At 44.9% G+C, this 12,500-nt stretch overlaps 1 protein-coding gene across 2 annotated transcripts in view; it reads right to left on the bottom strand.

The window, feature by feature from the left end:
* LOC311038933 (collectin-12-like) overlaps positions 1-12,308 on the bottom strand; it is a gene marked incomplete at its 5' end in the record, with an annotated part of 53,069 nt that extends 40,761 nt beyond the window's left edge. Inside the window, 2 exons of one of the 2 annotated variants that reach the window (XM_084048563.1) lie at positions 9,048-9,098; positions 11,893-12,308. In XM_084048563.1, the coding sequence (XP_083904689.1) occupies positions 9,048-9,098; positions 11,893-11,899 (58 nt within the window). Of the gene's footprint in view, positions 1-9,047; positions 9,109-11,892 lie in introns of those variants that run through there. The other variant, XM_084048562.1, reaches the window with a different exon arrangement.
* Between the last annotated feature and the right edge of the window lie 192 nt (positions 12,309-12,500).

Raw genomic sequence — 12,500 nt, forward strand, 5'->3', positions numbered from 1 at the left:
ACCGTGTGTGCGCGTGTGTGTGTGTGTGTGTGTGTGTGTGTGTGTGTGTGTGTGTGTGTGTGTGTGTGTGTGTGTGTGTGTGTGTGTGTGTGTGTGTGCGAGTGTGTTCGCGTGCGTCCGTGCGTGCGCAAGTGTAATAATCACAGTTAAAGGACAGCTTCACCCATTTTCAACCTATCTACATATAATAGGCCCTCACTAATGCTCATGATGAAATAAAAAATGTTCTACTTGGTCTGTGTCTCATAGGAGGACTGTGGACAGTCCAGAAACCCGTCTACCAGTGACATCATCATTAGGCAGGATTTTTTTTTCAACAAGCCTGCAGTTTCTATTAGCTTGGATTCCCCATCGATGATGTCACTGGTAGACGGGTTTCTGAACTGTCCACAGCTCTCCTATGAGACAGACTGAGTAGAAAAAAATTGTACAGTTTTATCATGAGCATTAGTGAGGACCTATTATATGAAGATAGGTTGAAAATGGTCGTCCTTTAAGTAAGTTGTCCATCTTCAGATAAATGATCCAGCTGGTTCAATTAATAGTTACAACTCTCACTCCCCCCCCCCACACACCACAAAACGTGATCATGCATTCTTATCACTCCACAAACAGATCCTCTCAAGATCTTCCAAAAAAAGAAAAAAAACTTTTGCTATATGCTCTTCCTGCTATGCTCTTTCAACACAAAGCTCTCCACCACCTCGTCTTCCCCACTTCCTTTTTCACTCACTCCCTTCCTGTCTATCTGTCTCCCAGGATGAGATATCCCCCCTCTCTCTCTCTGCACCACCTCTTGTTCTCCGACCGTGTGCTCGTTCAGCATGTCGGTGTCTGTTGGCCCTTATCTCCTCTCCTCCTCTCCCCCATCCCTTCCCTTCCCCTTCGCCGCAGCCTGTCTGTCCAGAGAGCAGAGCGCTGTGGGATTCCACCCCGATGTGAGGAGGAGGAAAGCCCTGTGGTCCATATATCATTGGATTGTTTACAGCAGGGCCTCGGTCTTAGCAGCCTGCCTCCTCAACTCCCTGCCTGACCTCTGCTTCCCCCGGGGAAAGAGAGAGAGAGAGAGAGAGAGAGACACGTAAGCTATCCCAGAATGTTGCACTCCCCGAAGGCTGACGTGTGAAATTAAGACACGGACACTGTTGCGTGCCAGATTTTGTGAGAGAAATAAGAGGCCAGGTCTTTGAAAGCAAGCCCAAAAGAAGCGACTATACATGGCTACATGAGCACTTTAAACCTATACATACATACTTGAAAAGAAAAACATTTAGATGGGTGTCTGCGGAGAAATACATGCAAATGTTTGAGAACTGGTTTAAACAATAATATATATATATATTTGGAAGCAAGCCGATTTATTAAACTCTAAAAACAAGCCCAAAAAACCTACCAAAAACTACCAATAATTACGAGCAACATAAGGCCAAAGTCGCTTATAATAAGCAGGCATGGCAACGCTGGACACAGACCAGGTCTCCGGTACACTGACTGACTGGCTGATTAGACTTTTATTGTACCTTGGTGTCTTTTTTGAGAATTATACTTAGTTTTTGTGGCCGATGCATCTTTATTTTCAGACCCCTCCTGCAACAAGAATTTCCCCTTCGTGGAAAAGTAAAAAATATTTCGGCCCTCCCAAAGAATCTTTATTTTTCCTATTACATATCGACGATTAGGTTTCGACCACACAAGCCTTTGTGTTTTTTTTTCTTCTTTTTTTTTTGTTTCTCACATATATGAGCTGACACATCTGCTCGCACACACAAGCACACAATCATTATCAAACACACACACGCACAAGCATGCATGCACAAACACACATTAAAAGCCCAATATCTTTCCACCACATTCTTCTTCTGTTTCTATAAGGTCTGCTGCATTACTACCGCAGTGCCTCATGTTAGCAGTCGTTTCCCTGGGTGAGTGACTTCAATAAGTGCTTTCCCATCTCTGTCTGCTGTCTCCAGCTCAGTGGGAGGAGCACAGGTGGTTGTCTGGATGACTGACGCGGTCAGGTCGGGTCAGGTTGGAGATCAGTCGGTTGGAAGGTGTGAAAAAAAAGGTTGCTAAGAGCACCTGAGAGCCTACACAGAGAGACGGCTACTATGGTGCTAAAAATAGTCCATGGCTTGATGTCTCTTTTTCAACAACAAGGACGCTGCTATCCGACGGTCGAAAGCCGACCGAGCTTGTTCATTACTTGTATTATATGATTAGACAAACACCACAGTGTCCTCCGGAGACAAGCGTGTTGTCACCTTTTCAGATACACAAATGCATGTAGCGGTGGCCAAGCATACACACACGTACACAACACGTGCACATGCAGTGCACATCTTGGAAATAAACTAACACTCTGGTGTCTGAAGGAATAAAATCTTAAATAAAGGGATAGTTCACCCCCAAAAATACTTTTTTTCCTATCGATTAGTCACCCCATGGAGACTTGAATGAATGGATATTTTTTAATTTGAGCCAATAATTTGATGACCGGCAGCGGTTCCGGTAGGAGACACAAAGACTCTCCTTTGTGTCTCCTACCGGAACCGCTGCCTACCGGTCCGCTGGTTATCAAATTATTGGCTTAGGAATGCGACAAAAACAAAGAAATATCCATGAATTAATGGATAGAAAAAAAAAATTGGTGAACTATCCCTTTAAAATCTCTTCAGTAGTGAGGTTGTTGTAAGCACTAAAGAAGGCATCACACACGTTACAACAACAATAATGACTAATAAAAACCTGCTATGGAATTTTTACTGAGGGCCCAACGGACAGAACTGGAGAAAGCCACAACATAGCGCTGCATAAAAAAGCATGAGCGACCACATTAAAGCACATAGCACAACAAGCATGAATATGTCGTGGTGGAAACCTCATATGTGTCCAAAACTGTTACTTTTCAGGATTCAAATTCAATTCAATATGTAGATTAGAGGTTTCTGCCCGACAGCAACGATATGTTGAAGCACACAAGTGCAGTGAGCGGTGTTGCCCGCACGCTTGGAGTTGTATTGTATGCCCACAGAGACTGGTTGGCCAGCGCCGTGGGAACACTCCACTCTAACAGCAAAGCATTAACCCATTAAATCCGGGAACGCATCTGTGTCATATTAAGATTTCTTTGGCTATTCAAAAATGAGTGCCGCGCTATGAGCTTGTAGGTCTGCTATTTCTGAAAAATCGTGAAAATGTGTGCAAATCTTTTAATTTTTAAAACGAACATTTGTAACTCAAATCTTTGCTTCTGCGGCCAAATACATATCTAAAAATGTTTTCTAAATCCTAACAGTAGTGCTATATGCAGTGGTTTTCCATTTCAAGGAAAGGACCCCCCCAAATTAAAATATGTTGTTCCAGGGACCCCAGAAGCACAGATCGGAGTTAAAAGTGTTCGCTTTAAAACATATATATATATTCAAAGGTTTGCCCAAATTTTCACGATTTTCCAAAAATAGCAGACCTACATGCTTATAGCGCGGAACACGGTGCCGCGCTATGAACTTGTATATCTGCTATTTTTGAATAGCCAAAGAAATCTTAAAATGTCACGGATGCATTCCCGGTCTTAATGGATTAAAAACCACCAGCTGAACACAATACCAATTTCTGATTGTCCCAAAAACAATACTGTACGCTTCCCATATTCATATTCCACATGCGGTGAATAGTAGTGAGGAGGATGAAGTGATAGGTGAGACGCTTGCGTAGGACTGTGGTATACTGTAGTGTGCATTCCTGTGCCAGAGGAAAACCGCTGGACAGAACATAGAGCTGAGCCCTGCTGACACAGCTGGCCCTGGGCACGGACACAGACACTAACTAACACTGTGCTTGGCTAGGAGAAATGTTCTGGGCCTTGCCTTTGCAAGCAGAGAACCCATAACAAGTGCAGGAAATAGGTCTGCAAGACTCCCAGGTTTCACCCCGGCCACAAGTCGCCTGAGCACCGGCCTCTTCAAAAAACCCAGATGTGTGGGAGAAGGAAATGAAGAGGTAGAGAGAGGGGTTGACAGCCTCCCCATTCAAGGAACATGAGAAAGATCCTGAGGTGTCTGTGTGTGTGCGTGTGCGTGTGCGTGTGCGTGTGCGTGTGCGTGTGCGTGTGCGTGTGCGCGTGCGCGAGAGAAAGATGGGGTTGTCACAGCGATTTCACTATATCGTATGGAATAAAGCAAAAGTTGAATCTCATGACTGAAATCCCATGATTGGTATTATTATCATTTTAAACCTATATGCTGCTGCCAGCTGTTCTACATTACAGCCAACCAGTTGAAGAAATCACAGATGGAGGCTTTAAAACTTTTGCTTTTATATTATGTTTCTGAGACCATTCATGTTTATGGAAGATGCTTCTGAACATGTATCCTATTGGTAATGTGACCACTTCAAATACACTTTCATCTTAAAATAACTATTAACCAAGAATAGCTGATCTACAAGCTAGGGAGGCCGGGTTGAAATTGATTATGTCTGTCTGCTCACAACACGTCGTGCCACGACGTGTTGTGAGCAGACAGACATAATCAATTTCAACCCGGCCTCCCTATTTTGGGCATGTCATCATAGGCAAACATTTTATGCCTATTTTTCATGACATAATAGGGAATTAATTTATGAAAATAAAAAGTTGAAATATGGAGATAACATGGTTTCTGCCCAACAGCGACTGTAATGAGGCCTCTAAAGGAAAGCTCTCCAGGGTGCCCAAGGAAGTGTGCTCATTCAGCACCTCTCGTCACGTACCCCAAGCTGGCCACGGATAGCTCGAAAGGCGTTGCTTCGCGCCGCGTTTCAAGCTACGCTTCAAGCTTGTAGATCTGCTACTTTTGATGCTTTCATGAGGCGCTGTAGTATGATCGAGTGGGGCGTTAATTTACGAGAGAAAAAAACAGAAAAAGTTAGAATATGGAGATAAGAGGTTTCTGCCCTGACAGCAACGCAGTGAGATATGAGTTGGACAATGCCTTAATAGATGGCCGATGCCCGGGTGTGTGGTGGTGATGGCCAGCAGATGGCTCCATCCAGGTTCATGTCACATTCTGCTTAACTCTTTAATTTCCCAGTTGTAGGGGGGCTGTGTTCAGCTAAAAAGCTCAGGGGGGGCCAGTTCTTCTCATTCTAATGGCCTTCTTATGTCAACCCCCAGCAGAAAAATAAATATGTCCAAACCTTGAAAACGGGGGAGGCAGTTGTGAGCTGGCTTCAATTTGGCAGGAAGAGAGATGGGATTACCATATGAATTCACTCAGTGCCTCTGTGTGTGTGTGTGTGTGTGTGTGTGTGTGTGTGTGTGTGTGTGTGTGTGTGTGTGTGTGTGTGTGTGTGTGTGTGTGTGTGTGTGTGTGTGTGTGTGTGTGTGTGTGTGTGTGTGTGTGTGTGTGTGCGTGTGTGTATGAGGCCAGAACACACACACATGCATGCACGCACACACATGCACACACACATGCACACACACAGACACACACGCGCAAGCGCGCGCACGCACACGCGCACACACACACACACACACACACACACACACACACACACACACACACACACACACACACACACACACACACACACACACACACATCTGTGTCTCTGTATATGAATATATGCATGCCCTCTCTTTTGGCATGTGTACGTAAAAAAAAAACCTGATTCCGGATAAGCGGTTGAAGATGGATGGATGGACGTACGTTGGAGAGCGAGAGAGGCAGCCTGAATCAGAAACAGTCCATTCTGTTTAACACATATATCTGTTCTGACACTCCCGAGAGATGAACTGGTGCCGGGGTGACTCGTCCGCACATGTGTCAGCAATTGTACCGACTCCACCAAAAAACACATTTCAACATGTGGTCACAAAGTGTTATTTAAGTCATATTTGTTCACATTACACATTCTAATATTCTAACACGGGACATTTCCAGGTCTGGGCGTTCAGCTCTGCACTGGCAGAATGTAATGATCTGAAGTGAACCTGAGCTCGCCTTGTTTGTGCCTGTGAGTTACAGCTCTGAAGAACGGAGAGAGAATTTTCTGGCAGAATGTTGTGATTTCTATATCTGCCTTACAGATTACCCCGAGACTTCAGGACATCAACACTGGGAGTTGCTCTAGCTAGCTTGAGAAATCTGGGATTCCAAACATAGGTTAAAATGAAGGATATATGAATCTTGGTAAGCAACTTCAGAGCCTTGGAAGATGAAGTGAACCATCTAGGGCATTCGATTGTACGTTTATCTCTTTCAAACGCATTCCTTCTACGCAGATGATGTCAAGGCATGTCCATGTCCATATCTGCAATCCCACAAGCTCCCCCAACACACACACACGCACGCACGCACGCACGCACGCACGCACGCACGCACGCACGCACGCACGCACGCACGCACACACACACACACACACACACACACACACACACACACACACACACACACACACACACACACACACACACACACACACACACACACACACACACACACACCTTATCCTGCAAACTTGGAGCATACTGTAGATTTGGCAGCTTGCATAACGCATTCTATCTCACTCTCTTTAATTTTTTAAGGATTAAGTGTACCATGTTGCAGTGTCCAGACACCCTCCCTTGAGGTTTGTGGCATTTTAAACAATGGTCAACAATTTACAACACCACTGTCCATCTCCCAGTAGAATGCAGTAAATTCAAAGAGAAACAGAAAGCGAACTAGAGAAGTTGTGTTTTTCCAACACATTCTCACACCCCAAACGGCCTATCCTGACTTCTTGGGACAAATGTAACCAAACCAAACGTTTGCAACCAGATTACAACCATTAATAGCTGATTACAACCATTAATAGCTGAAGAATGAGGATGTGTGAGATGGATATTGCATGGATGTGTCCGTCTTTGTCTTGCACAATATGGACTATGGACAAGAGCCGGGCTCCTCAGACGGGGCCACTCCAAACAGCTGACACGTCCCCCATAGGGTCCAACGGCTCTCAGCTCCAAGTCAATACAAGAACGCTCTCCCCTTAACACGCTCGCCCCAGGTCAAATCCGGTGACCTCGGAACGGTCGCCACCAGGTATTCCTAAACGTAACCTCAGTATAACTATGCGTAAACCTTACCTTATGCCTAAACGTAACCTCAGTAAAACTATGCCTAAATAAACATATTCCTAACCTTAACCTCAGTCAAACAAACACAAGAATACAAGAACTGCTGAGGGCGAGCGGTCCGCAGAAAAAAATGGGGGCGAGTGTATTTTGGGGCGAGCGTTCCGGTTACCCTCCAAGTCAAACGGCTCTGCCAGAGCCCCCTCTCTCTTCCTACAACTCCAACCAAGTCAGGAGTTCATTTGAATAAAGTTAAAAGCTGAGCTGGCCCTGCATGGCTCTCTTCCCCCTGCAGCTCTATAATCTAGCCCTACCGAGTGATCCTCACACACACACTCGGAGAAAGACAAACAGGACGCTTCCTCTCGGGTGACACTTTGATGGAGGGAGGGATTGTGTTTTAACACAGTTTGAGTTCGTCTCCATCGACGTCGGGGGAAAACAGAGGGGGGTCCACCGCCCTACCCCCCCTCTCCCCTTCAAATCCATCTACTCTCATGGACCTCAGCCCGACTACATATGAATGACTCATAACTGGAACAACTCCCTAAATAAAACACAGAGACAGAGAGGCTCCCACTCTCAAGTCATTGTTGGATGAACTGCAACAATGATGAGGCACTCGCTCTGTCTCCAAGTGTGTTGTGTGCGTGCATGCTTGGAATGCATGCATGTGTATATGCATGTGTGTGCATGTGTTGTAAACCTGCACTCATGTTTTGAGTGACACGATTCTTTTAACATGTGGAAGTGCAGCATAAGTCACTCGTGACCTGGTGGGGCGGAGAGACCGCTGCTCTGGTCGGGACCTGGGCTGACCCCGGATTCACAGGCTGTCAGCTGCTCTAGACGGTTTCGTTTAACCCACCGCTGTCCGGAGAGGAAACACATCAGTGACCAGCAGTGTTGTAGTGGTGATTTTTTAAACTGGTGGGACGCTATTTTAATGACGTCACGTGCACGCAACGTGCACGCCACACGCACGTTAGCACAGAACAGCTCCGGGCCATCATTTACCGCAGACGTCACCTCTGTAATTTAGTTCACGAATCCACCAGCCACTGTTATCCAAACGTTCTCCTTGGACTGCTTCAGCACATCTGACAGTATGCTACAGTACTTAGCAGGTCACACAATGGACCATTGATATGCATCCAGCCAGGGTCATTCCTGTGTCAAGTCACGCTGTTGACACTCGGCAGCTTTTGTAAGCCTCGGTAAGAGGGGTGAATGGCTGTTTTTGATCGATACGGCGAGGTAGACGCACTCTCACGGGTATACGCACGTGCATGTCGGCGCATATGCGTGCTCCCGCTCAAAAGACTGGCGGGACGCCGTGGTACCGGGTGCAATGAGCACACAACCTCGACACCCAGAAGCACAGGAGAGACGAGGCTCCGACAACCACATTTTGTCTAGTTTGACCAAGAAGACACAGTTTGACTAATATACAGGCATTATGGCACAGATGGTGGGCTGTCATACACACAAAGACAGTCGAACAATTGAAGCTTTTAAAATCAGGCTGATGAGGCAGATGATGATGTTTTTATTGTGAATAAATGGCAGTGCGTTCACCATATTACTTCACCTAGTTCTTCTCCTGGGCAACCTATCTCTAAAAATGCACAGATATGCAAACAAGTGGAAGCACTGGTTAAAGCGGATGCAAGTGATATGTTGTTTTTGTAAAACATAGTGTTAGTTCAGTGTTACCATCTCTCCAGCTTCTTTAGTAAACAGAAAATAAATCATACCATTTGGGAAACCAATTTTGTGGATCTGATATCATGAGGATGTTCTATTGACATGACTAAATAAAAGTGTTGATAAGACGTTCATGTATTGTTTATTAACATGTGGTGTTACTGTCTTCTACCATAGCGAAACAGATGGTGTTGTCAGACAATCATTCAAAAATAAAGACAGCGGCCTGGCTTGCACTTACCGAACCTCTTGTATCCAAAAGACTGCACTTCCTCCTCGTCTGCAAAGTCGTCTGTGGGCATAATCAGACACACATGTCACAAAAAAAGGTCATAATAAATAAACAAGACATTGGGTCTACAGTACTGACAAGTGTCTTTAAAACGGCTAGAATAATGTGACTCCACACACTGTAAAATCTGGAGTGTTCATTGAACTCTGAGAGTGCACAAACACTCTTTGTTTTACTGTGCAGGTGACCACAGAAGAAAATCTGGATCACAGGCTGTGTTGCAGAATACAATGATGTCTCTTAAGTCGAACAGGGACAGCCAATTAAGCCTGGAGTCAGCAGATAGCGGAAGAAGGTCACGCCGGCTATCAGCTCCCCGCCAAGCCTGCCTGCAGAGTGTGTGTGTGTGTGTGTGTGTGTGTGTGTGTGTGTGTGTGTGTGTGTGTGTGTGTGTGTGTGTGTGTGTGCGTGTGCGTGTGTGTGTGTGTGTGTGTGTTTGTACGTGTGTGGAGAGGAGAGGAGACAGGAGCGGCCAAAGAGCTGTAAAAGCCACAGGCTGCGGTTTCTCTGGGTTGTTGACAGTAAACCTTAATTATGCTCTGCTCTACACTACACTGAAGACCAGGGCAGGGGGGGGGGGGGAATATCCACTGGTAATGGCAAACAGATGGGGGTCTATGTCGAGCGGACCAGGGGGCACTATGGGGGGACAGCAGGCAGGGCCCATGAGAGACAGTCAGAGATATGTTTGGTGACGAGGTGGGCTGGGGGCTGGGCCATGAAAACGATATAACAAGTGGTAATAAACCAGACCACCGTGTCATGGCCATTGGTATGTAATTGGTTCTACTTGAATTAGTGTGTGAAATGTGTGACTTGACGTCGTTCTACTGCGGCACTGGTTCACCGTAAAAATCCAGTGTTCCTTTTAACTATGTGCTATCTCGGTTATTTATCTATCTACTACAAACTTTTAGGGAAAAGGAACACAAATATTAGGCTATTATAGTGTGCAGCTTCAATGTTTTTTTCAGGCCAAGGACCCCTTAGCTGAGAGAGAGATGAAGCAGGGAGGGACCCCCACTACATATTGTATAACATTGTGTTGCAGATTAAACTTTTTCATAGATTTCATAGGTAGCTTCATAGACTTGTTTGACAGCACTGTCGTCATCACGGTTGGATTCATGTTCATGTGTATTTATTATCACAAGGCCTTGTGAGCTTGTAGATCGCTATTTTCAAAATGTTTGTGTTTCTTATATTATTTGACAATTTGGCCAATGTTTGACCAGTTTTTATAGTTTGCTGATTACTTTTGATGCAGTAATGGTCTTTTTTCTTTCTTAAAAAGGTGTTAAATTGTCATCTGGGTCCCCCCCCCCCCATTTTTTTTTTTAATCATGTGGGGGCCCACCTGGGGATCCCGACCCACAGGTTGAGAACCACAGAGCTAAGCTGCTGATACTGACTATGAGAACTTCTCCCTTTAAGTCTCTATATACCAACCAGGCACAAGCCATGCACTAGAGCAGTGGTTTTCAACCTTTTTCATGTCAAGGACCCCCAAATTGACACTTAGTAGCCCGCGGATCCCCCATTTCAAAAGATATGCCAAGTACCCTCATAAGAGAAGATTTTTACGACTCTAGCAGTGATTTTCAACCATTTTAATTTCAAGGACCCCCTGTTTAACATGCATTAGGGCTACGGACCCCCATTTAATAACATTTCTAACTATCTATCATTTACCTGGGGACCACCTGGAATCCCTTCAAGGACCACTGGTGGTCCCCGGACCACTGGTTGAGAACCTCTGCACAGAGAGACGCTCAATGACAGATTCTTCATCCATCACAACACTGAACAGTCCCCTCCATCATTTGACCATATTATTATAGCCTACTGTAGTTTGATCACAATCCAACCGGTTGGTTTCCACCAACGTACACGAATAACAGACGTAGGCTATTTACTAATAACTAAGACCTTTAGTTCCACATTCTAAACACATGAGCATAAACTAGACAGTATAGACACTATTGAATGTGACTTTAAGGCGTATTGCACCATTAACATGACGCAACTGGTGGTGGAAAACAAATTAACTAGCCTATTTCATCATAATACAGCACAACTTCAACAAGTTCTGTAGTAAGACTATGGTAATGTCCTCCAGATGTGGGACTCCACGGACCGCTGAGATTTAACGCACGCACACACTCACAATACAAACAAAAAAGTCCAAGACAGTGTTTTTGTTCATCAACGTTCAGTAGTAGGCACGGCAGTGGTGGAGAAAGTACTCACCTTTTTTACTTGAGTAAAAGTAATAGGCTACTGCAGTGTAGAAATACTCTGTTACAAGTAAATGTCCGGTAATCAAAATTTACTTGAGTAAAACTAAGTACAAAAGTATTGGCATCAAAATATACTTAAAGTACCAAAACTAAAAGTACTCATTGTGCAGAATGTCCCATTTCACAAGTTTGAAATGTAGTGGAGTAAAAGTACTCTGAGATGTAGTGGGAGTAGAAGTAAAAGTATTGAAAATGGGAAATACTCCAGTAAAGTAAAAACAAATCCTCAAAAGTGTACTTAAGTACAGTACTTGAGTAAATGTCCTTAGTTACTTTACACCACTGGTAGTAGGCTATAATGAATTGAATACACAGGACCACAATGGAAACAAGCCCTAGGGCTTTTTGTGTTATCCTTTTAACTAGGTAGCCTACATCTGCAGGTCTATTGTATCAAGACGGTCATCGGTCTATAGGCTATGTATCACGGCAAACTGTTAATAAAGTATTCAATCAATCAATCAATCAATCAATCAATCAATACACGTACGCACCTTTCATTGCGTTGTGTGACTCTGTGAGGACTATAGAACAGATGATGGGGGTCTCTATCTGTCACTTAGTGCGCATCCCAACATCCAGTGCAAACCGAAGGAGAAACGACCCCGTTTCGCGGAAGAAAGACCGAACCCACTGTCTCTCTAAACTTCACAATGTCTCATAACAAGCCTTCTTCACAGTACTCCATCCATCAGATCAATCAGAACCCCATTGTCGGTGTTTCTAACTCGCTTTTGGTTCAGTTATTATTTACAGCGCTGCTCTCTCTCTCTCCTCCCCAAAAGCCTCGTCCTGAAAGTGTGGTTAACTTGTTGCGCTGTACAGAAATGAAGGAGGATAACGGTCCTCCTTCTGTCTGTCTGTCTGTCTGTCTGTCTGTCTGTCTGTCTGTCTGTCTGTGTGTGTAGCAGACTGTTCGCTTTCTCTCTCTCTCTCTCTGGCCAGAAAGAATCACACGAACCCACAAATATGTCAAAGAGCAGCAGCCGCGCGTCTGCAGGCTCCACCAATCATCACACACACCACTTGTTTTCTATGTCCTCGTGTCGTGTGTGTGTGTGTGCGCGCGCGCGTGTGAGTGGGTAACAGGAAGAGTGGGCAC

The sequence above is a fragment of the Gymnoscopelus microlampas genome (assembly GCF_963454915.1).
Source record: "Gymnoscopelus microlampas genome assembly, chromosome: 22".
Classification (NCBI taxonomy): Eukaryota; Metazoa; Chordata; class Actinopteri; order Myctophiformes; family Myctophidae; genus Gymnoscopelus; species Gymnoscopelus microlampas.